This window comes from Heptranchias perlo, chromosome 21 (assembly GCF_035084215.1).
Source record: "Heptranchias perlo isolate sHepPer1 chromosome 21, sHepPer1.hap1, whole genome shotgun sequence".
Taxonomy (NCBI): Eukaryota; Metazoa; Chordata; class Chondrichthyes; order Hexanchiformes; family Hexanchidae; genus Heptranchias; species Heptranchias perlo.
Window position 1 is genome coordinate 38,874,797 of NC_090345.1, and position 27,751 is coordinate 38,902,547.

The 27,751-nt window shown below is 40.9% G+C and overlaps 2 protein-coding genes across 7 annotated transcripts in view; one reads left to right on the forward strand and one right to left on the reverse strand.

The window, feature by feature from the left end:
• Window positions 1-1,539: 1,539 nt before the first annotated feature.
• Window positions 1,540-8,369, forward strand: acta2 (actin alpha 2, smooth muscle). Of its 2 annotated transcripts, none has more exons than XM_068002532.1 (9): window positions 1,540-1,648; window positions 3,129-3,274; window positions 3,700-3,828; window positions 3,988-4,098; window positions 4,372-4,456; window positions 4,546-4,707; window positions 5,432-5,623; window positions 6,342-6,523; window positions 8,047-8,369. In XM_068002532.1, exons 2-9 carry the CDS (start codon window positions 3,146-3,148, stop codon window positions 8,188-8,190), a joined length of 1,134 nt encoding a protein of 377 aa, XP_067858633.1. In that variant the 5' UTR covers window positions 1,540-1,648; window positions 3,129-3,145; the 3' UTR covers window positions 8,191-8,369. The 2 variants fall into 2 exon arrangements, with proteins under 2 accessions (XP_067858633.1, XP_067858634.1); XM_068002533.1 differs by lacking the exon at window positions 1,540-1,648 and adding an exon at window positions 2,768-2,871.
• A 1,951-nt stretch (window positions 8,370-10,320) lies between these two features.
• stambpl1 (STAM binding protein-like 1) overlaps window positions 10,321-27,751 on the reverse strand; it is a 43,366-nt gene continuing 25,935 nt past the window's right edge. For all 5 annotated transcript variants that reach the window (XM_068002528.1, XM_068002527.1, XM_068002529.1 and 2 more), the window contains exons 6-11: window positions 26,943-27,309; window positions 23,260-23,384; window positions 17,923-18,060; window positions 14,108-14,220; window positions 12,329-12,428; window positions 10,321-10,669 (exon numbers count right to left, since the gene is read on the reverse strand). In XM_068002528.1, the coding sequence (XP_067858629.1) occupies window positions 10,613-10,669; window positions 12,329-12,428; window positions 14,108-14,220; window positions 17,923-18,060; window positions 23,260-23,384; window positions 26,943-27,309 (900 nt within the window). In that variant the 3' untranslated portion in view covers window positions 10,321-10,612. The remainder of the gene's footprint in view (window positions 10,670-12,328; window positions 12,429-14,107; window positions 14,221-17,922; window positions 18,061-23,259; window positions 23,385-26,942; window positions 27,310-27,751) is intronic.

The window sequence follows — 27,751 nt, forward strand, 5'->3', positions numbered from 1 at the left end:
AATAAATTCATTCATGCATTCATTTTCAGGATATGGGCATCACAGGCAAGGCTGGCATTTTATTGCCCATCCCTAGTTGCCCTTGAGAAGGTGGTGGTGAGCCACCTTCTTGAACCGCTGCAGTCCGTGTGGTGAAGGTTCTCCCACAGTGCTGTTAGGAAGGTAGTTTCAGGATTTTGACCCAGCGACGATGAAGGAACGGGGATATATTTCCAAGTCGGGATGGTGTGTGACTTGGAGGGGAATGTGAAGGTGGTGTTGTTCCCATGCACCTGCTTCCCTTGTCCTTCTAGGTAGTAGAGGTCACGGGTTTGGGAGATGCTGCCAACGTAGCCTTGGCGACTTGCTGCAGTGCATCCTGTAGATAGTACTGCAGTGCAATCACGGTACGCTGGTAGTGGAGGGAGTGGATGTTTAAGCCAGTGGATGGAGTGCCGATCAAGTGCACTGGTTTGCCCTGGATGGTGTTGTGCTTCTCAAGTGTAGTTGCAGCTGCACCCATCCAGGCAAGTGGAAAGTATTCCATCACACTCTTGACTTGTGCTTTGTAGGTGGTGGAGAGGCTTTGGGGAGGTGAGCTACTTATCGCAGAATACCAAGCTTCTGACCTGCTCTAGTAGCCATGGCATTCATGTGGCTGGTCCAGTTAAGTTTCTGGTCAATGGTGATCTCCCCCCCCACCCAGGATGTTGATGGTGGGGGATTTGGCGATGGTAATGCCATTGAATGTCAATGGGAGGTGGTTAAGCTCTCCCCTGTTGGAGATGGTCATTGCTTGGCATTTGTGTATCACCTTATACCGTTGCATTTACTGTTTAATGATGAAGTTCTACCGATAGGTGAGATATAAATGCACTAGGAATGTACAGAGATATCAAGGTCATTGTTGTTAAGTGTGCTTTAAAGTCAAAATATCAACAAAATAGCAAAAAGTTGCCAAACAATCCCTTCCCAAGAAAACAGAAGCTGACGAACGTTTAAAAGTTCTGAAATGTGTCCTCTTCCCTCTATAGTGATACCACTTTAAATTCCCGAAAGCGAGTTCTTTCATTGAGAGGGATGTGACCATCCTTTTTTTTTACCATCTATGGATATTCTTGATCTCCCCGTGGATTGTGTTGCACCGAATCCTCTATTCAAGTGAAACTTTATGCAGCCGCTGGGTGTGCGGCAGGAATCAAAGTGATGAACAAAAAATATTAAGTCCCATTTCTGAGCCCATCTTAGAATACGAGTTTAACCCGTCTGCGTTGAGATTTCTTTTTGCCTTGTTGGTTATAGCGGATTATTAGGCATTGCCAATGGCTTTCTGTCAGCCTCCTGTCAGTGTATATTTGCAGCTGCTCCCGAGTTTCTGGATCTGTTTATATTACACGCTGATATTCTCCTTCAGTTGATGAACTGCGCAGTTGGAATGTAGTAAAAGGCACCGAGAGATCTCGGCCACCCAGGGAAGTGCTTTTGTGTAAGAACCGTATATGGCTGTGGAATAGGAATCCGTGTAGCCGGGCTCGGGATCTGGTCCTTTTTTGGGGCTGCTGTGGGTGGAGGCAGAGGGTGACGAGACCTAGGGGCTATAAAACTTAACAAACCGGTGAGGAAGAGTGCACCATCCCAGAGTAAAGGACCCCGGCAAAGCACAGACAGGGTGAGTCCCAGGCAAGGGTTAACCAGCGGCTTTGCCTGCCTATGTACATTACTCAATGTTTAGAATTGATCTCAGATTTTGTTAGTGGTACAATTGCAAGTAGCAGACTGCATGGCAAAGAGTCATATGTTTGCAAATTAAAATCTTTTAAAGCAAAGTTGTAATAGTTTTAGTGTAAATTAATGATTGTTATCGTACGCTGATTCTGATTGGTGATAAAAATTATCAGAAAGATTTAAAGCGAAATCTGGCTTTTGTAGCAATATATGGGATTTATATATATCTATTGTAAGTCTTGGGGCTGATAAAGTGGATTTGCTTCTGTAGTTGTTGATAAATACAAATATTGAAAACAGTTGTCCTAAATAAGGTTTTCTATGTAAACTATATTTGAAAGTGGCATGGAGGTGTTACATTTACTGCTTCCCTCTCGAAGTAATACCTGAGAGATAGTTTATGATCATTAAACGCTCCCCAGCACTTGACTACGTGATATAGTTTGGACATTTGGGGTTCATTCGGGTGGGGTATATTTCCAGAGTTTATCACAGAATGTGTGCAGGAGTTTGGCTCTGCTTAGGACTGTTCTTGTAAAATGGGCAACTTCGTGAGTATGGAATGTCCAACAGTGTGCATATAACGTCAAACAAATGTTCTCTTTTGGACTTCAGAAGCCCATGTGTTTATTACAGGAGTCAATTCGCTGTTTTAGTGGTGTTTCCTATATCTGCTTTTTTCTGGCCAATCGGGAGAATAGATGAGGGTGACAACATCTGGCAAAGGATCACTAGTTCACCAAAGACCAGATTTTGGCACTTATCAGCCTTACGTGTACTTGTTGTAATATTGGGCTGCGGTCGTTCAGTGTTGTGGATTTCTGGGTTTATTACTAAATATGGTTCTTTCTCAATCCCTTTCCAACGCCTCTCTGGTCGTTTTTGGCATTGCAAGCCCGAGATTAATGCAGAGGATGGACACGAGGGACTTGGAGCCGTGAACCAAACAACATACTTGAGAAAATTTTATAGTGTCGCGGGCGATTTCCTAATTAGGAAAAGATGCATTCAAAGAAAGCTATTCAATGTATTTGGACTTCCTGTACGAGTGCGAGGATCTATTGGCTACTTTGAGAAGTTTAAAGAGCCTCTCTATAAACACTGAAGGATCTGTATGAGAGACTGGACCTGCAGTGAGAAAAGCACTTCGTTGAAGTAGTCTTTTTGGTGAATATTCTGAATTCACAAGGATTGCACAAATATTCTGGACACCGTTAAATTAGATAAGGATAATTGCAATGAATCCAAATACAGTTTTATACAAAAGCAAAATACTGCGGATGCTGGAAATCTGAAATAAAAACAGAAAATGCTGGAAATACTGACATACATATATATATATATATACACACACATACACAGAGGCAGACTGGTTGTATTTTCTGACCTAGAGTTGTATCTGATTCTCTCCTTCATCCCATTAGACTCAAACAGATTGAAGATGTGCGACGAGGAGGAGAGCACAGCGCTGGTTTGCGATAACGGCTCCGGACTGTGTAAGGCTGGCTTCGCCGGGGATGACGCTCCTCGCGCGGTCTTCCCCTCCATCGTGGGCCGCCCCCGTCACCAGGTCAGCATCAGGCAACTTCCAGGCTCTTAGCAAAGGGCTCAGCTGTCAGTCTGCAACAGCAGCATGAAACCTAAGAACTAAATTAGTGATGTTATTAATATTACTGAACTGACACCTGGCGTGCACCAGAAATCTGATTGCATTAAGATTGGTATTATAAATAGTTTTATATATTTCCAATATGTTTAATCTAGTTAATATTGGAAGTTTGATATTGGATGAATAAATCATCCCGTACACGATCGGAAAGAGCTGAGAGTCATTAAATTAGAGGAGGTAGATAGCGAATATAAACCACACCGAAAATTTGCAGCAACTACACTGCTAAATGATGGGTGTGTTTAATGTGCTCGCCTGAATTGTAAATTCTCAAACATTATGTCAGTATGTTGTTCACTGTGTACCTGTTCCGTTTAACCCTACAGGGCGTTATGGTCGGTATGGGCCAGAAAGACAGCTACGTCGGTGACGAGGCTCAGAGTAAGAGAGGTATCCTGACCCTGAAATACCCTATCGAGCACGGCATCATCACAAATTGGGACGATATGGAAAAGGCAAGGGACCATTTACATTCTTCTAGAACCACTTAAATCAACCCAGCTAGAAACGGCTCTAACAGTGTCGTGTTCAGATAAGATAATCGATGTAAATATTGAACATATTGGAATGAGCAGGACAGCTGTATTTTAAAAGACTGGTCTTTGCTTCTGCAGATCTGGCACCATACTTTCTATAATGAGCTACGTGTAGCTCCCGAGGAACATCCAACTCTACTCACCGAGGCTCCCCTAAACCCCAAGGCCAACCGCGAAAAGATGACCCAGGTACAGTACTACCTGTTTGTTGCTGCTTATTACTAATCTGCCCGCTCTGACTAACCCTATTACACTTTGATGATTTGGCTAGCTCACTCACTAGACTTAAAATCTCCTTCAAATAAACGTTAGACTTATGTTAGAAATCTGGGTCTAATTAATTTCACCAATGAAAGCTTTGGGCATCGTTGTCGGACTGTACCAATACAAATGAAACGGACTAGCGGGCGTTTACCTACAACTGCTCAATATAACTACTTTCCTAAATGTGATCATTTCCAGATTATGTTTGAGACTTTCAACGTGCCAGCCATGTATGTTGCTATCCAGGCCGTGCTGTCCCTTTACGCGTCCGGCCGTACAACTGGTAAGTGAGAGCAGTGCGCCTTGTGTTATCATCAAGAGACAGGGGCCACCTCTGGCTGTTTCTGATCAGATGGTTGTGCCTGTGTGCAGGTATTGTGCTGGACTCCGGAGATGGTGTCACCCACAACGTGCCAATCTACGAGGGTTACGCCCTGCCCCATGCCATCATGCGTCTGGATCTGGCTGGCCGTGATCTCACCGACTACCTCATGAAAATCCTCACTGAACGCGGCTATTCGTTTGTCACCACAGGTAAGCAGGCTCTTTTCAGCAACGCTTTTTTTTAAAAAAGTGACCCCGCATGTCTCTTGGTATGAAGACAACTTACTTTACATTAAAGGTTATAGCGGTACCCTGTGACTGCAGGGCAGGATATTTTAACAGGTATTCAAAGGCAGAGATATATTCACCCTTCATTTCAATGATTGTTTTTACACTTAAAGAATGAAGATCTCTTCAAATCTCGCCTTACAATAATTTGAGACACACCCGATATTACAGCGGCTCCAGAACAAACTTCCCCCAGTTGTCTATCTGATGGCTCCAAAGCCAAGTCTTCAGGGAGGATGTTCCTGACTATTCCAACACAGGGTCATAAAGTGTCCAATAAAAGTGACCAATGTTCACCCTTTTTATGGTGAGGGTGAGCAAAGCAGCACTCTGTAGACTAAGGAAAGATTATTACCGATATTATCTGCATGCAGCAAGTGAGAATTTAGTAAATTAGAAAGCTCCAAATGCATTTCCTCCAATTTCAGTAGGTATTGCAGTAGGTATTGCTTTGCAGAATTGTACAGTTAAATCTTTGTTCCTTTAAGACTTTTTTTTCAAAGTAATATCTCAGTAATGGTTTTTTTTCTCAGATTTAGTAGGGAGGTGGATGTCTAAGGTGCAATTTTATAATTAGTATAACCACCAGATTAAATGAAGTGCAGCCAAAGACAGCCCTGATGTACTATTTCCCTTTGATTTGCAGCTGAACGTGAGATTGTCCGTGATATCAAGGAGAAGCTGTGCTATGTGGCTCTTGACTTTGAGAATGAGATGGCCACGGCCGCCTCCTCTTCTTCCTTAGAGAAGAGCTATGAACTGCCTGATGGCCAGGTCATCACCATAGGCAACGAGCGTTTCCGTTGCCCAGAGACTCTCTTCCAGCCATCTTTCATTGGTGAGTTGATTTTATGATTAAAACCATTATGTGATAATTCCAGTGCTTTAAAGTTTCCCTCCAAAAAGCTATATATCGTTTAGCACTGTTGCAACTTTGGGGTAGGTAGGTGGGATCAGATCATTACTATCATCCTGGTAATGAGTAGAAAGATGAGATGCAAACTGCATTTGGGGCCATAATTTACTTTTAATTACTAATTCTATATAGACACTAGGATAAATGAGACATCGGTAACTCAGACACTGACAATTCCCATTACCGAACAGGTGAACGACTCGCCCTTGTCTCCTGAATCAGCTCATTGTATATTGAAATAAAAATCTCCGTGGGTAAATGGAGTTAAGATACAGATCAGCCATGATCTAATTGAATGGTGGAATAGGCTCGGCGGGGGTGGGAGGGGGGGGGGCTGAATGGCCTACTCCTGATCCTACGTTCCGTATCTGCGCACATCGCAATACATATACAATATCTACCAGGCACACAGAAGTAACATAACCAACTATTGGTGTAGCAACTATAAACAAGGCACCTTTACGTAACCAGTCTCTGCATACTCCGTTGTTAATCTCAGATCACACCAAACCTCAACAAACAGTAAGTTTACATGCTTACATCTCTATAATCTGTGCTCAGAGATACTTTTTACAGAGGGGATTTTGAATTCGAAGCTTACTTTAATTTTACACCCTAAACTTTAAAATCTATTCGGCAGGAATGGAGTCTGCAGGCATCCACGAGACCACATACAACAGCATCATGAAGTGTGATATCGACATCAGGAAGGATTTATATGCCAACAACGTACTATCTGGTGGCACCACCATGTACCCTGGTATTGCTGACCGTATGCAAAAGGAAATCACTGCATTGGCCCCCAGCACCATGAAAATTAAGGTGAGTTGAATAAACATTTAGGGAAAAGAAATAGCACAATGGTATTTAGTGTCTGATCATCACTGATCTCTCCTGAATACACTATTCAGAATGGTCTTTCTCCCAGCAAGATGCTACCTGGAACTGCCAGTGGAACCTGGTCAGTAGTAGCTCTGTGACATTTGGTCACTGGTCCTTAACTGAATATGGGACAATGGGATGAAAAGTTTTTTTTGTGTGTTTAAAGCAGAACAGGGCAGATATCACTTTCACAATGATGTTAGAGGATCTTGTAGTCAAATGAGAGTTACCAAGAATATCAGCTGATATTCGCCTTACATTGCTTCTGGTTCAGTGCATCATTTCAATTGCAGCTGTGTTTCTTTTATACAAGAGGACCCACTAATAAAACACACACACGGATTGGGGGATTTAATGCAGAGAGAACATAGGAATACACTATACATGGAAGTAAAGTTACTCCAGTGGTGAATCTTCTTATGAAGTGTATATTTAAAACTTAAAAGGTTGTTGACTATGAAGTTATCTACTTTTAAAATGACACAGAATGTTGGAGCCTTCCACTCTGCCTTGCAAGGAGCCAACGTGCATTTATAATTTAGTGCTTAGGGGCACTGTAAAATCAATATTCCTTACAATATTACAGTGGCAACCCAATTTTGCCATGAGAGAAAGGAAGATCTTGCATTTCTACAGCACTTTTCACATCTTCAGGCTGTCCCAAAGCACTTCACAGCCAATGAATTACTTTTGAAGTGTACCCCTGTTTCATAGGCAAACACAGCAGCCAATTTGGGCATAACAATGGCCCACAAACAGCATGCATGATAAATATCGGTTAATCTATTGTGGTGGGTTTATTTGGGGGGTGGGTTATTGGTCAAGACATTAAGAACATTTTGCTCTTCTTTGAATAGTGTCATGGAGATTTCTTTACATCCACCTGAGCAGGCAGACAGGGCCTCAGCTTAGCATCTCATCCAAAATATCGCGATGTAGTACTCCCTCAGTACTGTACAGTCAGCCTAAACTAAGTGCTCAAGTCCTGAAGTAGGGCTTGAACACACAGCCTTTTGACTTAAAGGCAAGAGCGTCACCACAGAGCAAAACTGGCAACGGACAGTGCCGGGATATGAGTTTGCACCGCAATTCTTTAAGCTCTCCACATGGTGACGCTCCAAAAGGTGAGGCACTTCCTCATGGAAAGGAAGGGAAAGACAGCAATGGACACATGAGGCCACTGTCATGCACCTCCAAACAGCCAGCTGAACAGCTGCATTGACAGAGCTTTTGGAGTGGGGGTCCAGCCCATCTCCACAGTTGGGAAAGGTTTGTGGTATGGGGGGGGGGGCGGGGGGGGAAATATTAAAAATTGCAAAATAAGAGTTCCAACATCAACCTACTCTCTCAGAGAGATTCAAAGACCAAGCAAACTTTGTCCATAAATCTGTTACCCTGTGTATGAAAAGTGGTTATGTATAAATCACTCATATCATTCTGTTGTGTACCTTTTTTTAAAACAGATCATTGCTCCTCCTGAGCGTAAGTACTCGGTCTGGATCGGTGGGTCCATCCTGGCCTCTCTCTCCACCTTCCAGCAGATGTGGATTAGCAAGCCCGAATACGATGAGGCTGGTCCATCTATTGTACACCGCAAATGCTTTTAAACTATCGTCTCTTCTCTCTCCCTTGCTCTCTTTTTGCAACAAAAAAAAACTGTGAATGTGCAATTAGAGAAACATACTTTCTACTGTTTTCATTCCATTGCTCTGTCACTAGGCATTACCTGTAGCTTTAACTGAACGAATGGGAGTTTTTAAAATAAAGTCAGAATGTGCTGCCAGTATTTTCACAATTGTCTTGTGTTTCCTGAAATATTTGACGCCTATTTATTTAACAGTGTAATGGCTAACTAGTTCAACATAACTAGAAACAAACATGGCAGGTAAAATTTAAAATGTATCTTGGTTTATTTATTTCAAGATATCAATGGTTCTGTGACATCGCCTTTCATTTTAAAATTGGTTTGAAACTTTTGGCTTCAGATTAAATGACCTCCCATTGCTGCATTTGTGATCTTCATACTGTTGTCCACATTTTCCTAAAACGTCTACATCTCTTTTCACTAACATTTGTTCTGCTTTAACTTTCTTCTGGGAAATACAGTTATCTTGGATTTAATGCCAAAAAATTGATGGTTTAATAAATTGTTGGAAGGGATGTTTGATTCAAGCAGTCTACTGTGTTTCTGAGCTCAGTTGTGTTCTGAGCTGTTAAAAGAAATTGATAATCCAATTTTATAAAAATTCAATGGGAAGGCCCAGGTGGAAAGCTAAACTTTTCGTTATTCAATTCTCATCACGTTGAAATAAATCCCATTGGTATGGGTATTGTCTGTGACCGTCAGTACTACATCATGAAAACCAAAGTAATTAACACTAACAAGGGGTTTGTACAGTGTGATAAGGCTACAGATTTGTTCCCTATGACTCTTTTGGACTATTCTCATTATATAGGAATAATAGTGGAGTGAGTAACCTCTAGTAAAACATTCCTGTTTGTTTTACTTTGTGTTTGATATATCTAACCGCTCAGCATAAAACATTATTGTACATAAAGTGTTTTATTTAAAGTACTGAGTGTTGATTTCAGTAATAATCCACTGCGTTGCTAATTGAGAATCATCCCCATAGAGCAACCGTCAGCGTAAACTGTTCCTTCAAACTTAGCAATTTTTCCTTAAACTTGTAGAGAAAATTAACTTTAGGCCTGAATAAATCTGTTCCAAGTAAACAAACCATTAATGAGGTGCCCTTTCATGGTTTTAAACGGTGAATTTGTTAGCAAATATGTGCCGATTAAAGTAATCGATACCGCGAATTTGATGCAAAATTTACAGTATAATTGATGTAGCTGCTTCCACTGAGACCCATCTAATTCTTTACACCAGAATCTGTGTTAACAAGTAGCTGTAACATTGGGTACATCTAACAAGAATTACTATGTTTAAAAAAAACTCAAGTCACTGGTGATGTTGATATCCTATTCTCTCAGTTAATGGATAGCTAATTACAAGAAAATGGTCTGATGTGTAAGTTCAGGTGGGAGAGTAAGAAAAACTTGTTAAAGGGATAACTTAGAACAGTGTGGTCCAATACCTTAGCCACATGTGGCTAATTGGGAATCCAGATTTGGTTAATTGCATTTCTGATTAGTAAATTTTTAAAAATGAGTAATAGACACCGTTTGTTGGGCATGAGATCTCAATACTCATATTTACAAGGCGTATGCATGTGTAGTTTAACTCTTTTGTGCATTTGTTGGTAAAAAAAATGGTAAGACGAAATGCAGAGTGAGTGCGTTTTGATTGTTGAGTGCTTTACTTCCTTGGTTACTTAATGGTGATAGATATTTGTTAAGTAAATATACACATGCGAAGTACATGTACCTGTACTGTGTGAATGCATATAAGGCATTTTCTACTAAAATTAGTGCATGTGGCTAAAATGGTGTTGCTACAGCCAAATCTGTGGCTAGTCAGCAATTTCTGTTGGGCGACACTGGCTTAGAAGGTTTTCTTACACATTTGCTTCCGTAAAAACAAACTTGATAAAAAGTTTTGAACAGGTGCCCAAGGCAACATGGATCAAACTGATAGTTAAATCGTAATTACAATGATCGCATAATATGAATAAGAATATCTTAATTTGCAAGGATGATGTAAAACACAATTTCTAAGGTTATTAACTTTGCTGGGTTGTTCTTCTGAATTCAAAAAATAAAGAGAAAAGCACATACCAAAGAAATGATCATTTATTGGCTTCTGATTGAAGTTCAGGTTCAATTTTATAAACACTTTTCTTTAGGATAATTAGCCTTTGTAATTTCACATTATACATGTGAAATACTTGGTGCATTTCAAAAGAAATATTAACCACCGGTACACTTTATTTACCCTGAATGTACAAAAAGAGCGTTAAATAATCCAGTTGGCTGAAACTGGTCATAAAAACTTGAAAGCAACATATTGTTTGTTCTTACAATAGAAATAATTTATACAGATTCCATGATTGTAGTGGTCTCACGTTGTCACCTCATGTCCAAGATGATTATATTCATATCTTTTATAACAATGTGTTTGCAAGTCTGAAAGAGAATCAGTCATGAGTTTGACATGTACTATTCTGTTCACACAGTACTGTATTAAACAAGCCAATATTAAACAAGCAAGCCTCCTGAGCAATGTTCCTACTGAATACTGTGTATTTCTTCAACTTTTCAGTCTTCTCTTTAATGCATAATTAATGTTGTTATTCATTCTGTGGGTGCTTCATGGGTTTCTATCTGCTACATTTCATTCTTTCTGTACTTTTTCTGTTCCAGCCTCCAATTCTGGCCTCTTGCACATTCTCCAGTCCCTTCGCCCCACCATTGGCAGTAGTGCCATCAGCCGTCTAGGCCCCGAGCTCTGGAATTCCCTCGCTAAACCTCTCCCCATCTCCTCCTCCTTTAAGATGCTCCGAAAAATCTACCACTTTGACCACGTTTTTAGTCACCCCTCCTAATATGTCCTCCTTTGGCTCAGTGTCAATTTTTGTCTGGGACATTTTCCTACGCTAAAGCAGTCATATAAATGCAAGTTGTCATTGTAGATTAATTGAATTCATTGATGATGGCAAGTGAAACCAAGAAATGAGAGTCAGAAAAGAAAGATCAAGTGAATTGAAAGACTACTGTACACTGATACTTAAAAAAATTGGAAGTCTTGCATATAGCACACACTTCCTATAATACTTTCCCCATCACAATTCATTGGTAACAACCCTATTATTATAAAACAGCATATCCTCTGGCCTGCCGTGAGTAATGCTCTGGGAGATGGTCTAGTGCATTTTCAAACAATTTATTTATGCTTAAAATCAAATCCAATTGTATTCAGATTAAATAACGAAGCAGCTGAACTGACACTTTTGCCAACTGCATGCTGAACTACTGCATCTCATGAACTTGCATATTTCTTGGAATTTAATTTAACAGTCAAATGGAGCATTATTAATGCCTGGCGTTCATTTTCACAGATTTTATGAACTTTTTTTTAAACTTTGTACTATCAATTACACTGCTTACAAAATAAGCTTTATAATATTACTTTTTAAATCTACAGCAATTTTAAAACAATTACAATATTTGTTCCTACTTTTCATGACCTACCCAGCTGACTGGTTTGCTTTCTTTAAACTTTATTCTTTTTGCCTCATTGCTGTTTATTGGATGGCATGAGAAATGAACAAATCAGGTTCTGTCATTTTATATTTCCTCATGAATTATAGCCAGTCGGTTGAATTAGCGGAGAATGAGGAGCACCAGTGGAACTCTACCTGAATCAGGAGTCAGTGGCTTCAGAAGATGAAGGGAGAAAATTGGTAGAAAAGGGGTATATTCAAAATTGATGTTCATTGGGAACTTTTTAAAAAATATGGCTTGACATTGGAATGCTATTACACTGCAGCAAGCGTGAACCCTAATCAGTACAAGACGGCATCTAATCGTGGCCTCATATCTCTTGTCTAAGTACACCTCAAGTTACACTGCACAATGTGCATTACTTCACATTGTCCCAAATTGAATAGGTAATTGGCCTGTAAAATTTAGGTTTATATTATCTTAAGGCATTTCTCACATCAAATAAAACTTCAGATTGCATCATTCTGACCTTAATTCCTAAAAAAAAACCTCAAAAAGGTAACACAAGCTGTTCAAAGCAAGAAATGGTAACTGGATCTGATAATAATACTGGATACATACTTGGTATAGTGCTGGCTCCTTAGAATGTGGGTGAAACCCTTTCTTTCGACAGGAGGACACTTCCAGAATCCCTGCAGGCGTCAGCCGGAAGGCTCCAGTCCTAGAAAATATCAAAAACTGATCAATAAAAACCAAAGATATCATTCAAGGCCAAATGAAACATCTGTAGGTGCAGCATAATTCAAGTTATTAATACGAATATATAAAACCTCAGTTATATGTAAAATAAATTTATACAAATTCCAAATGTGCAATTAAAAAACATTATTCTAAAAGCAGGTCTTCTGTGCTACTAAATGGCCACGCCCAAGGTTATGCCTGCAATCCTATTCACTGCTTCTACCCAAGGAACCAGGATTGGAAGGAGAGTCACCTTGAGACGCTCACAGACAAATCAGTGGCCAGCTTAATAGCTGTAGCTCTGCTTAGGAACAGTCACCTGCCCATCCTTCAGTCAAGGAATGATACACACTGTTGGTTAATAAACCAGAAGGAATAAAATAAAAACTTGGAATCTCCTCATTCATTTACATTCAATGTTATTAGACAGAGCCACACTTAAATTCATTATTATTGTGAGAGAGAGAAAAAATATTCTGATTAATGCTCCTTTAAAGAGGAAGGAAAGTCCAGGGTGTGCAGTGTGTGTCCAATATTTATATAAAAGTTATAAATATATTTATGATTTTTTTTTAAACTTCCTGCCCCAACACTTCTAGACCACTCCAGAGGATGTCACTGACAGGAAGCAGCTGCCTGTATCTCTAAGCTGTTCCATTCATTTCAATGGGGGTCACAACCTTCAACTGCTCCGTGTCCAATCAGGATCCAACTGACCCCTGAGGAAACATGCTATTGGTTGGCCAGCTGTACACTTTGCCAGCAGATTGACAGCCACTGAAATCAAGTAGCTGCAGGAAAACAAAGGACACAGTTTAGGGGTCATTTCACAAGTCCTCATTGCTGACTGGGAGCCTCGGCTGCCAACAACGCACAGCGGAAATTTGGAGCAGCCCATGATTTTTCAACTATAACAGAAAATGATTGAGTGAACTTGCATTTATATCGCATCTTTCACAACCTCACGTAGTCCCAAAGCACTTTACAGCCAATGAAGAGTAGTCACTGTTGTAATGTAGGAAGTCAATTTGCATACAGCAATGTTCCACAAACAGCAATGTAATAATGACCAGATCATCTGTTTTAGTGATGTTGGTTGGGGGATTGCTTTGTGTTGGTTATTTGGTTGGCCAGGACACCAAGGAGAACTCCATGCTCTTCTTTGAAATAGTGCCGTGGGATCTTTTACATCCATCTGAGAGGGAAGACAGGACCTAGGTTTAAGGTCTCATCTGAAAAATGACACCTTCGACAGTGCAGCACTCCCTCAGTACTGCACTGGAGCGCCAGCCTAGATTTTGAGCTCATGTCTCTGGAGTGGGACTTGAACCCACAACCCTCTTACTCAGGGGCAAGAGTGCTACCACTGAGGCACAGCTAACACAGGGCAGCACAATCCAAATTTCCAATACATGCCACCAGCAGGCAAGGCTTCCTGCTGGCAGCACAAACTTGTAAAATGACCCTTTTATGCCTATTAGTTCGGGCCTGGTATGGAAATTTTTCAAGCACCAATTTATTCCCAAAATAAGAAATCAGAACTATTAGATTCTGATTAATGCAGGTGTAATCAGATCAATAAAACAGTTCAGTTATCTATCAGCTTCAAATATACACAATTTAAATTTTCATTGCTAAGGTGAAACAAAAAAAACTTACTCGTTGAGTTTGGGAGCACAAACAATTGCAATGGACTCTGGCAACATCAGCTGATAAGAGCAGTGAGTATGAAGATCCACACTTGATAGAAACGCAGTCTGAGTTGGATGGGTCTGTAAACAGATTTTTTTTAATTCCTCATTTAATGCAAAAGTCAAATAGAAATCTTTTGTGAGAAGAATTAATAATTGTGGACTTTGGTCTCGTCTTCATTTCTTCTCTACCTCCAACCAATCACATTATTAATCTTGTAAGGAATCTTACAACACCAGGTTATAGTCCAACAGTTTTATTTGAAAATCACAAGCTTTCGGAGGCTTTCTCCTTCGTTAGGTGAGTGTCGAGATTCATTGAAAATTACCGCATATACAGTCATAGAACAATGCCTGGTGATTACAGATAATCTTTCCAACTGCCCGTTATCAAGGCAATCAAATTAATTGAACAGTGTTCAGACAGAGAAACCTTAGATACCCCAGACAACTAAATATACAAACGGCCAGAACCAAAGAAAGAGAGGGAGAGAGAAAGAAACATCCGAAAGGAAGAGAAAGAGAGAGAATGACCAGCTGTATTAAAAACAGATAACTTTTTTTTCCCCTGGTGGGGTTACGTGTAGCGCGACATGAACCCAAGATCCCGGATGAGGCCGTCCTCATGGGTGCGGAACTTGGCTATCAATTTCTGCTCGACGATTTTGCGTTGTCTTGTGTCTCGAAGGCTGCCTTGGAGAACGCTTACCTGAAGATCGGTGGCTGAATGTCCTTGACTGCTGAAGTGTTCCCCGACTGGGAGAGAACCCTCCTGTTTGGCGATTGTTGCGCGGTGTCCATTCATGCGTTGTTGCAGTGTCTACATGGTCTCGCCAATGTACCATTCTCCGGGGCATCCTTTCCTGCAACGTATGAGGTAGACAACATTGGCCGAGTCACAGGAGTATGAACCATGTACCTGGTGGGTGGTGTCCTCTCGTGTGATGGTGGTATCTGTGTCGATGATCTGGCATGTCTTGCAGAGGTTGCCGTGGCAGGGTTGTGTGGTGTCGTGGACGCTGTTCTCCTGAAAGCTGGGTAATTTGCTGTGAACGATGGTCTGTTTGAGGTTGGGTGGCTGTTTGAAGGCGAGTAGTGGAGGCGTGGGGATGGCCTTAGCGAGGTGTTCGTCGTCATCGATGACATGTTGAAGGCTGCGGAGAACATGGCGCAGTTTCTCCGCTCCGGGGAAGTACTGGTCGACGAAGGGTACTCTGTTGGTTGCGTCCCGTGTTTGTCTTCTGAGGAGGTCTATGCGATTTTTCGCTGTGGCCCGTCGGAACTGTCGATCGACGAGTCGAGCATCATATCCCGTTCTTACGAGGGCGTCGTATCTAAGGTTTCTCTGTCTGAACACTATTCAATTAATTTGATGGCCTTGATAACGGGCAGTTGGAAAGATTATCTGTAATCACCAGGCATTGTTCTATGACTATATATGCGGTAATTTTCAATGAATCTCGACACTCACCTGACGAAGGAGAAAGCCTCCGAAAGCTTGTGATTTTCAAATAAAACTGTTGCACTATAACCTGGTGTTGTAAGATTCCTTACATTTGTACACCCCAGTCCATCACCAGCATCTCCACATCATTATTAATCTTGATCAGGAAGACAGGACAGGACGATATGTTCTGCGAACATCTCGTCTAACACGATCAATATTTTTGGTTGGCGTACCAAGAAAAGCACTTGACCCACGACAAACAGAAGTAATGAGGTAGCGTGTAGAAGAGAAGAGAGCCATGATTAGAGGAAGAGAGTTACAAAAGTAAACGTTGGTCCCTGAGACAGGAGAAATTATTGTGGGGAATCAGGAAACGGCAGATGCGTTAAATAAATATTTTGTATCTGTCTTCACAGTAGAAGACACAAAAAGCATACCAAAAATAGTGGGGAACCAAGGGATAAATGAGAGTGAGGAACTTAAAAGTAATTAATATCACTAGAGAAAAAGTATTGGATAAACTAATGGGACTAAAAGCTGACAAATCCCCTGGACCTGATGGCCTATATCCTAGGGTTCTAAAAGAGATGGCTCCAGAGATAATGGATACATTGGTTATGATCTTCCAATATTCCCTAGATTCTGCAACGGTCCCAGCGGACTGGAAGGTAGCAAATGTTACCCCGCTATTCAAGAAGGGAGGGAGAAAACACGGAACTACAGGCCAGTTAGCCTGACATCGGTCTTCGGGAAAATGCTGCAATCCATTATTAAGGAAGTGGTAACAGGGCATTTAGAACATCATAATATGATTAGGCAGAATCAACATGGTTGTGTGAAAGGGAAATCGTGTTTGACAAATTTCTTAGAGTTTTTTGAGGGTGTAACTAGCAGGGTAGATAAAGAGGAACCAATGGATGTAGTATATTTGGATTTTCAAAAGGCATTCGATAAGGTGCCACATAAAAAGTTGTTACACAAGGTAAGGGCTCATGGGGATGGGGGAAATATATTAGCATCATTAGAGGATTGGTTAAAGGACAAAAAACAGAGTAGGGATAAACAAATCACTCTCAGGTTGACAGTCTGTAACTAGTGGATCGTAAAGATCAGTGCTTGGGCCTCAGCTATTTACAATCTATATTAATGACTTAGATGAAGGGACCAAGTGTAATGTATCCAAGTTTGCTGATGATACAAAGCTAGATGGGAAAGTAAGCTGTGAGGAGGACACAAAGAGTCTGCAAAAGGATATAGACAGATTAAGTGAGTGGGCAAGAAGGTGGCAGATGGAGTATAATATGGGGAAATGTGAGGTTATTCACTTTGGTAGGAAGAATAGAAAAACAGAATATTATTTAAATGGTGAGAAACTATTAAATGTTGGTGTTCAGAGAGACTTGGGAGTCCTCGTACAAGAAACACAAAAAGTTAGTAAGCAGGTACAGCAAGTAATTAGGAAAGCAAATGGCATGTTGGCCTTTATTGCAAGGGGGTTGGAGTACAAGAGTAAGGAAGTCTTACTACAGTTGTACAGGGCTTTAGTGAGACCTCACCTGCAGTACTGTGTACAGTTTTGGTCTCCTTATCTAAGGAAGGATATACTTGCTTTGGAGGTGGTGCAACAAAGGTTCACTAGATTAATTCCTGGGATGAGAAGGTTGTCCTATGAAGAGAGGTTAAGTAGAATGGGCCTATACTGTCTGGAGTTTAGAAGAATGAGAGGTGATCTCATTGAAACATATAAGATTCTGGAGGGGGCTTGACAGGGTAGATGCTGAGAGATTGTTTCCCCTGGCTAGAGAGTTTAGAACTAGGGGGCATAGTCGCAGGATAAGGGGTTGGCCATTTAGGACTGAGATGAGGAGGAATTTCTTCACTCAAGGGGTGGTGAATCTTTGGCATTCTCTACCCCAGAGGGCTATGGATGCTCAGTCGTTGTACATATTCAAGGCTGAGATGGATAGATTTTTGGTCTCTAGGGGAATTAAGGGATTTTGGGAATCAGGCGGGAAAGTGGAGTTGAGGTTGAAGATCAGCCATCATCTTATTGAATGGCGAAGCAGGCTCGAGGGGCCGTATGGCCTACTCCTATTTCTTATGTTCTTATGTTCCGATACGGAGCCCTGCTTAAATTAAGCTTAATCAGTTAGCACATTATATTAGTGTGAGCCTAGTGTACAGGTACTTAACATGTTGTCTAAAATTACTTATTGTGCTATTTTAGCAGAGGTAGCTCGCCCATTTATTTTAGGCGAACAGGTTAAACATCCTTACAGTAGTATCTCACATTGTATCAATTTAATGAAAGTTATTGCATCATTTTATAAACTTACATGGATCCAGCCCAACGTGATGAGGTCATGTTGATCCTGAATAGTAAACAGCTCCTCTTCATTCTCAGTGTCACAGTAATCTGGTCCCCCGGATTGTTTGGGTATTATCACATGTGTAATTGTAAACTCGTCATGTGTCTACAAACAGAACACCAGATAACTGTAAGCATCAATATTAAAATTGTTTTTTTAAAGATTGTTTGGTGGCACAACAAATCAGAAACAGTTGCACTTTTAAAGTTACAATAGTCAATTTTTAAAAATTTTGATGTGAGGTTAAGGTCTATATTTCTTACTGGACATAACAGGTACCAAAGTGTCAAAGCATCAAGTCTGCTAAAGAGAAGTCAAAGTTTGGACAAAATTCAAGGAAGCATCTTAGATTCAAATCTTGTTTAAATCTTAAGGGCTGTAAACTTAGAAATGGTTTTGGCAGGGGGAGGAGTCTCAGTCAGAAACTATAGTAAAAATGATAGTTTAAAAATAAAAAAAAGAATCAGAGCAGAGTTCAGGTCACAAACAGTGATATGGATACTCCAGGTAAGGGAATACTAAAATAACTAAAGTAGTTACAGCAGGAGTGACAAATTTAAGAAACGTGTTAAGTTAAAACGGTGTGAGAAAGCCAGCATCAGGGCAGAAGGACATGTTAGGGTACTAACGCACAGAGTATAAGAAATCAATTCAGTGAATTAGCGGCTCAAATACAGCTTAGAGGGTATGAAATGGTGACTATTACTGAGACATAGCTGCAAACTGATCATGATTTGGAGTTAAACATTCCAGGTTATAAGAACTTTAGACAGGATAGGGAAACTGGAAGAGGAGGAGTGGTAGCCTTATTGATTAAAGATACTATCACAACATTAATAAGAGAGGATATAGGTAAAGGAAAGCAATCAACGGGGACTCTATGGTTAGAATTGAGGAATAAGAGAGGACTTAAAACTGTAATGGGAGTTGTCTAGAGGTCTCCTGATAGCAGCAATGTAGTAGCAGAATGTATTGAATCTGAGATTAGAGAGGCTTGTAGCAAAAGCAGAGATGTTTTAATGGGAGACTTTAACTTTCGAATAGATTGGGAAGAGCAGAGTAGCTCAAGTCAGAAAGGTAGTAAATTTCTTGAGTGCATTCAAGATAGTTTTCTGGAGCAATGTGTTCTAGAACCAACAATGGAGCAGGTCATACCAGATTTAGTAATGAGCCAGACTTAGTTAATAATCTAACAGTAAGGGAACATTTATATAACAGTGATCACAATACGATCAAATTCAATGTCAGATTTGAAAAGGAGAAACGTAATACAGTTACTATGATTCTAGATTTTGATGTGGAGATGCCGGTGATGGACTGGGGTTGACAATTGTAAACAATTTTACAACACCAAGTTATAGTCCAGCAATTTTATTTTAAATTCACAAGCTTTCGGAGGCTTCCTCCTTCCTCAGGTGAACGAAATGAAATCGTTTCATTTCGTTCACCTGAGGAAGGAGGAAGCCTCCGAAAGCTTGTGAATTTAAAATAAAATTGCTGGACTATAACTTGGTGTTGTAAAATTGTTTACAATTGTCTAGATTTTGAGGTTAGCTTTAACAGGATGAGTCAGACTAACAAGAGCAAACTGGTCAAAACTGTTATCGAATAAAACTACAGATGAACAGTAGGAAGTGTCCAAAAAACAACTTAGCTTAATACAGGACCAGTATATACCCTAAGTGGCAAGAGCTCTACTTACCAAATAAAACAGCCATGGTCGACAAAAGAGGTGAGAGATAACATAAAACTAAAGGAAAGAGCATACAAAAGTTCATCGAAAAGTGTATATCCAGGGGACTGGGAGAGATATAAAGAACAGCAAAGGAATACAAAGAACATAGTAAAAGCTGCAAAAAGGGAATACGCAAAGAAACTTGCAACGGATATCAAGATTAACTCAAAAAGTTTTTACAATTATATTAGAAGAAAAAGGGCAGTCAAGGGTAATGTGGGCCCTTTAAAAATAGATGCAGGTAATATTGCAAATGAAAGTAAGGAAATTACAGACTTGTTGAATAATTACTTTGTGTCAGTCTTCACAGTAGAGGAAGAGGATAATATACCTGACATTCCAGGAAAACTAATGATGAATCAAGGACTGGAACTCACTAAAGTTGATGTAAGCAAGAAAACAGTACTAGAAAAATTAATGGCCCTAAAGAATGACAAATTCCCAGGGCCTGATGGTTTCCACCCCAGGGTTTTAAAGGAAGTAGGTGAGAAAATTGCAGATGCTTTAGCCGTAATCTTCCAAAGCTCTCTCGATTCAGGAATTGTCCTTTGGATTGGAAAATTGCAAATGTAACTCCATTATTTAAGAAAGGTGAGAGAAACCACGAAATTATAGACCTGTTAGTCTAACTTCTGTTGAGGTGAGATTATTGGAATCTGTAATTAAGTACAAAGTGGCTGAGCACTTAAAGAAATTTCAGCTAATTAGAGGGAGCCAACATGGATTTGTATAAGATAGGTCATGTCTAATGAAGTTAATTGAATTTTTTGAGGAACTAACTAAAGTAGTAGGCAGGGATATCTCTATGGATGTAATTTATATGGACTTCCAGAAGGCATTCGATTTGGTTCCACATAAGAGACTGTTAGCTAAACTTAAAGGTCATGGAAATGAAGACAAATTCTTGGCCTGGTTAGGAGAGTAGTTTGGTGGTAGAAGAGAGTAGAGATAATGGGTATGTACTCAAATTGAAAGGAAGTGACTAGTGGTGTCCGACAAGATCTGTGCTGGGACCTCAATTATTCACTATATTTATTAGTGACTTGGATAACACAATAGAGATATATATCCAAGTTTGCCAATAACACAAAGATTGATGGCACAGTAAGTAGTGTAGACAGGAGCATAAAATTACGAAGAGACATTGTTGGATTAAGTGAGTGGACAAAATTGTGGCAGATGGATTTCAATGCAGGTAAGTGAGAGGTCATCCACTTTGGACCAAAAAGGATAGATCCAAGTATTTCTTAAATGGTGAAAAGTTAGGAACAGTGGAGGACCAAAGAGATTTTGGGGTCCATGTACACATCACTAAAATGTAGTAATCAGATACAAAAAATAATCAAAAAGGCTAAAGGATTGTTAGCCTTTATATTTAGAGGGCTAGAATATAAAGGGGAGGAAGTTTTGCTACAGCTATACAAAGCCCTGGTTAGATCACATCTGGCGCACTGTGTACAGTTCTGGGCACCACACCTTAGAAAGGATATATTGGCCTTGGAAGGAGTGCAGCACAGATTCACCAGAAGGTCACTAGGGATCCAAGGGTTAAATTATGAGGAGAGATTAAATGAACTAGGTTTGTATTCCCTGGAAATATAGAAAGTTAAGGGATGATTTGATTGAGGTTTTTAGGATTTTGAAAGGAATTCAGGGAGTAGACAGAGAGAAACTTTTTTTCATTGGTGGGGAGTCTAGGACAAGGAAACATAACCTTAAAATCAGAGCCAGGCCATTCAGGAGTGAAGTTAGGAAACACTTCTTCACGCAAAGGGTAGAAGTGTGGCACTCTCTCACAAAAAGCAGTAAATTAATAATTTTAAAATAGATAGTTTTTTGCTAGCCAAGGGTATTAAGGGTTATGGAGCTAGGACGGGTAAATGGATGCAGGTCAACCATGATCTCACTGAATGGCGGAACAGGACGAAAGGGGACGAATGGCCTACTCATGTTCCTATGAATGTGGGCATATGGGCAGTGTGAACAAAGCAACAAGTTCGTGTTTATGAACAAACATTTACAAACCAAGTCAAGCATTCCAATAACTAGTTTTAGTACTTAATCATTTCCACCACTGAGGAGACAGAGTCTGCAGACAAATGGAAGTAGTTCAGGACGGTGCCCAGAAAGACCCTAGGCACCCCCCATCACCAGAGTTTTTTTTTTAAGATGATGAAGTCAGAGTACATATTGCTGACACAGTGTTTAAAGGAGCCCATATTTATACAATGAGTCTGTTCAAAAATTCCCAGAGTACAAACAAGAGAAAGTCGGGCAGCAAGTTTAGAAGAAACAATATAATTGTTATGCAGGTGATACACAGATGTTGGCTGCTTGTATAACGACGCTTGTTTAGGTTGACTGACTCACTAAGGTGAACCAAATCCTGTCATTGACACCACTAAATCCAGCGCTCTCATCCCTAAAGTAGAATCACAGACGCACCAAAGAGTAAGTCTGCTGTTAGGATAAAGAAACCAGATTTAGCAGTGTAAACAGCTGCTGTCTAGATGGGCATACCTGCCCTTGTAACTTGGATAAGGAAATTGAATTCAGAATCTTTGCTGCATTCTATTTATACCAGGCAATACTTTTTGCTATTTAAATAGAAAGATATAGCATCTTTCACCACCTCAGGACGTCCCAAAGCGCATTACAGCCAATGAAGCACTTTTGAAGTGTAGTCACTGTTGTTATGTAGGAAATGCAGCAGCGAGTTTGTAGACAGTACGATTCCACAAACAGCAATGAATAAATAACCAGATAATCTGTTTTTGGTGTTGGTTGAAGGTTAAATGTTGGCCAGGACACTGGGACAACTCCCCTGCTCTTCTTCGAATAGTGTCGTGAGATCTTTTATGTCATCTGAGAGGGCAGAGGTTTAATGTCTCACCCGAAAGACGGCACCTCTGACAGTGTAGCACGCCACTGAAGTGTCAGCCTAGATGATGCGTTCAAGTCTCTGGAGTAGAATTGAACGCATGACCTTCTGACTCAGAGGTGAGAATGCTACCACAGAGCCCAGGCTGGAACTGTGAATGGGGCAAAACACCATGAATTTTATTCTTCATACATCCCCATGGGGTCCATGGGGTGGGGGGGGGGGGGCGACGGGACACAAACTCCACCCGTCCCTGCTCCATAAATACTGGCAATAATTATATGCAATTATTTCATTTGTATGCAAGGTGAAAGATAAAAAGGCCACATAGGGCTTATCAAAATCCAGTGCAAAGATTCAAAACTGATTTTCCTGTCACTTGCATGAGACATCCTACATTTCCTTTAATATGAATTGCATCTACCATTTGTCAAACATAGGCCTTCAGTGGAACCCAGGTGGCAAACAGGACAAGATGAGGAACGTATAACCGAGAAACAGTAGGATGCTGCTGCTGATATAGATCAACGTAACATAGCCTTACACCAGAGCAGATTATAGAGTGAAGCAAAATAAAACCTAGACTCAACAATATAGGCAGTAGTAGATCCATAGTTTGACAGTTAAAACTAACTTCAGAAGTGACTAGTGGAAAGAAGAGATGTAAAAATTTTCTCCTGAGACTTACCAGCTTCCCACTAAGAATGCCACAGGTTTCTATTCCTCGCACTGTATTAGTGTCAGCTTGCATCAAAAACCTTTTGCAAAGATCCTTGGGAAGGACGACATGTTGAAGTCCATCAACACTCTGTCCTGCAAAACATTAAGTAGAAATGAGCTGTAAATCTGCCAGAAAATGATCATTCCAAACAGTACAGAAAATACCTTATCATTTAATTTTCAGAAATGTCATGGATTCAAGTTTATTTGAGCCCATATACAGCAGTTTCGCCAATACTAAATGCAATTCAGAGTAAGGAAAATCTACAAGCGTAGCTATTTTTATTAAGAGTTCAGCACATTGTCAAACTGCCTCCGAGCGCACAGCCAAAGTGCTGCTTCTAAAATGATCAAGGTGACACTAATGTCATCACCTCCATACTTCATTAATACTGAGCTCAGCTGCACCCTGCAACTAGTGTGGAGTAATCAAAATGTAGTGCACGTTTATTCATCAGTAACTGTACCATTAATTCAGTCCATCAGAAATGAAGCATGTAGCCCCATAGTTTTAAATGCAAGCATTTGTAATCATAGTCATCATAGAATCTTACAGCACAGGATGAGGCCATTAGGGCCATCATGCCTGCACCAGCTCTTTGAAAGAAAAAATTAATCCCACGCCCCTGCTCTTTCCCCGTAGCCCTGCAATTTTTTCCTTTTCAATTATTTATTCAATTCCCTTTTGAAAGTTACTATTGAACCTGCTTCTACCACCCTTTCAGGTACTGCATTCCAGATCATGACAATTCGCTGCATTAAAAAAATTCCCCATTTCCCCTCTGTTCTTTTGCCAATTATCTTACTTCTGTTTCCTTTGGTTACCGAACTTACCACCAGTGGAAACAGTTTCTCCTTATTTACTCCCTCAAAACCCTTCATGATTTTGAACAACTTTATTAAACCCCCCCTTAACCTTCTCCGCTCTAAGAGAATAATCCCAGTTTCTCGAGTCTTTCCACATAACTGAAGTTAAAATTTAGAAAACGTATATTTATACAAACGCCCCAAACGAGTTACTCCATCGTGATAAAATGGTCGGAAACTTAACTGGACCAGCCACATAAATACTGTGGCTACAAGAGCAGGTCAGAGGCTGGGTATTCTGCGGTGAGTGACTCACCTCCTGACTCCACAAAGCCTTTCCACCATCTACAAGGCACAAGTCAGGAGTGCGATGGAATACTCTCCACTTGCCTGGATGAGTGCAGCTCCAACAACACGCAAGAAGCTCGACACCATCCAGGACAAAGCAGCCTGCTTGATTGGCACCCCATCCACCACCATAAACATTCACTCCCTTCACCACCGGCGCACTGTGGCTGCAGTGTGTACCATCCACAGGATGCACTGCAGCAACTCGCCAAGGCTTCTTCAACAGCACCTCCCAAACCCGCGACCTCTACCACCTAGAAGGACAAGAGCAGCAGACACATGGGAACAACACCACCTGCCCGTTCCCCTCTGAGTCACACACCATACTGACTTGGAAATATATCGCTGTTCCTTCATCGTCGCTGGGTCAAAATCCTGGAACTCCCTTCCTAACAGCACCGTGGGAGGACCTTCACCACACGGACTGCAGCGGTTCAAGAAGGCGGCTCACCACCACCTTCTCAAGGGCAATTAGGGATAGGCAATAAATGCTGGCCTCGCCAGCGCCGCCCACATCCCATGAACGAATCAAAAAATAAATAAAATGGTCAGTGCCACAGACCTCATGATTTACAACAACACAATTCTGCTGAGCCAATAGGAAAGCAACTTGTCGTGGACTGAGCCAATTTTCCCTCCAAGGAATGTCCAAAGTGAGGCAGGGCTTCTGGCAGTCTCATCAAACCGATAAATACTTCCAACAGTTACAGACAGATTCAAGTGACGAACAGCTTGCTACAATGTCTGAAGTACAACTACAGTTGGTCACTTAGATAGTATTTCCTTTTATCTATGGTGTGAAATAGCTGATTGATGAGATGGCTCAACAATCAGAGAGATGCAAAATATTGAAGTGGGATGAGGGGGTTAAAGTTACAGCACAGTGATTAGGGTATAGACAGGCTACTTGCTACTACTTCCATTCAGTTGCCGTGAACTGATCTACTGTCGGACATGTTTATTGCTTCTATCAAAAACAAATGACCTTAAAAGCTGAGCACGGATTATCTGCTTCAATCTGAATTGGAGCACTCAGTAGTACTTTTCTTAACTACAATTACTAGTTGTCTACCCTGACCTTTCAGCAAGTTTTCAAAGTGAGCAACTGAGTCACCGAGGTCTGGAAGGTCCCAGATTCAATCTCCAGTCTGTGCTGATTTAGCTGATCTCATCTGGGTAGCGATAAGGCCCCTACCATTGACCGCAGCACCCGACATGGTGGAGGGGGGAAAAAAAAAATCAGTGGAGATTCCAATAATTGATAGCTATCTAACAACCACCACTAGAAGCGTCGGGAAGGCTGAAGAGGGCGTGATCGGGTTTGGCTGTGATGGCCCCCTCCCCAAAATCAATGGGAATGAAAGTCGGGTGGTTTCTATAACGGGCGGGCGATCTGCCCCTCCAGATTACCACCCAAGCGGCGGAAGTCAAAATTTATCCCCATTGTCTTTTGGTGAAGTGGGAAAGAGAAAAGAAGAACAAAAGACTTGCATTTATATAGCGCCTTTCATGACCTCAGGACGTCCAGAAGTGCTTTACAACCAATGCAGTAATTTTGAAGTGTAGTCACTGTTGCAATGTAGGAAACGCAGCAGCCAATTTGCACACAGCAAACCTCCACAATGAGATAATCTGTTTTAATGATATTGGTTGACAGATAAATGTTGGCCAGGACACCAGGGAGAACTCTTCTTTAAAATACTGCCAAGGGATCTTTTACAGCCACCTGAGAGGGCAGATAGGGCCTCAGTTTATTGTCTCATCTGAAAGACGACATCTCCAACAGTGCAGCAATCCCTCAACACTGCACCGGAATGCCAGCCTAGATTAAGTGCTCAAGTCTCTGGAGTAGGACTTGAACCCATGACCTTCTGACTCAGGGGCGAGAATGTTACCACTGAGCCACGGCTGAGATGGTGAAAACTGTTGGGAGAAAAAAAAAAGTACATTTCCTAGGATTGTACCCCACCCCACGAATGCCTTCTCGCAATCTGCATTATTCATAGAATCATACAGCATAGAAGGAGTCCATTCAGCCCATTGTGCCCATGCCAGCTTTTTGAAAGAACTATCCAATTAGTCCCACTCCCCTGCTCTTTCCCCATAGCCCTACAAATTTTTCCTTTTAGGTTAGATATCCAATTCCCTTTTGAAAGTTACTACTGAATTTGCTTCGAATACCCTTTCAGGCAGTGATTAGATCCCATATTGTGGTCAATCATAATTAATTTTTTTTTTAAAAGGTCCATAAGTAACTGCCTCCTCCCCTACTAAATGGTAATGTCAGCTCAAAAGAAAAAACAGCACATAAACAATTCCAACAACAAAAGGGAGGTCTGGTCTGATAGATTTTTGTTAGGCAAGAGTATTAAGGGCTACGGAACCAAGGCGGGTAAATGGAGTTAAGATACATATCAGCCATGATCTAATTGAATGGCGGAACAGGCTCGAGGGGCTGAATAGCCTACTCCTGTTCCTATGTTCCTAAACACTTACTAGTAGTAGCGCTCTGTGGTTTCAGAGACCTATCCACTGGAGGACACCATCCTGGTTGGGCATCACTTGGCACCTGGCCAGAAGCATTTGCTGCCTGTCGAGGAGGGATGGAAGGCTCGGTGTTTCCATGGGCAGCAGCAGTGCATGTTAACATCCCACCATCGCTCTGCTCCGACGCTCTCAGCTTTACCTCTTTCTGTTTCTCCTTCATAAAATCTTGCCTTTTTAGCTGCTCTTCAAAGAAATGAAACTGTTGCACTTCCAACTGCTGCTGGCGAATCCTAGCAACACGCAATTTTTCCTCCTCAATCAACTTATTTTGCTGCAGCCTTTCCGAATTATCTTCTTTGCAGTTGCTCTGTGAAAACTGTAAAAGCATTTTATAAAAAAAATCAGTCCAGCATAACTGAGCACAGAATTTATGGATAGCTCTTTATCATTAAACAATCACAAACGTAAAGTACTCCTGATAATCTCAGCTTTAGCTAAGAAGGAATTGATTGAACGTATCTTCCCCTCTGCACACAACATCTGGGTGTACTGTGACTGTGTGTACTCAAAGTTGCTCCAACGAAGATGTGCTTTAGGTAACATCGTCATGACAATACCAGAATGAACAATGACCTCCAGAAAACACAACTCAAAACAGAATAGAACTGAAAATCTGAGTACATAGTGTCCCTGTAAGCTTTCAGTGCATCCTCAAATAAATATTAGGAAAACAGCCAGAAACACTAGCTAATACAAAAGTTAATGGGGACACCATTTTCCAATCACTATTTTTGGGAAGATTATAGAAATATTTCACT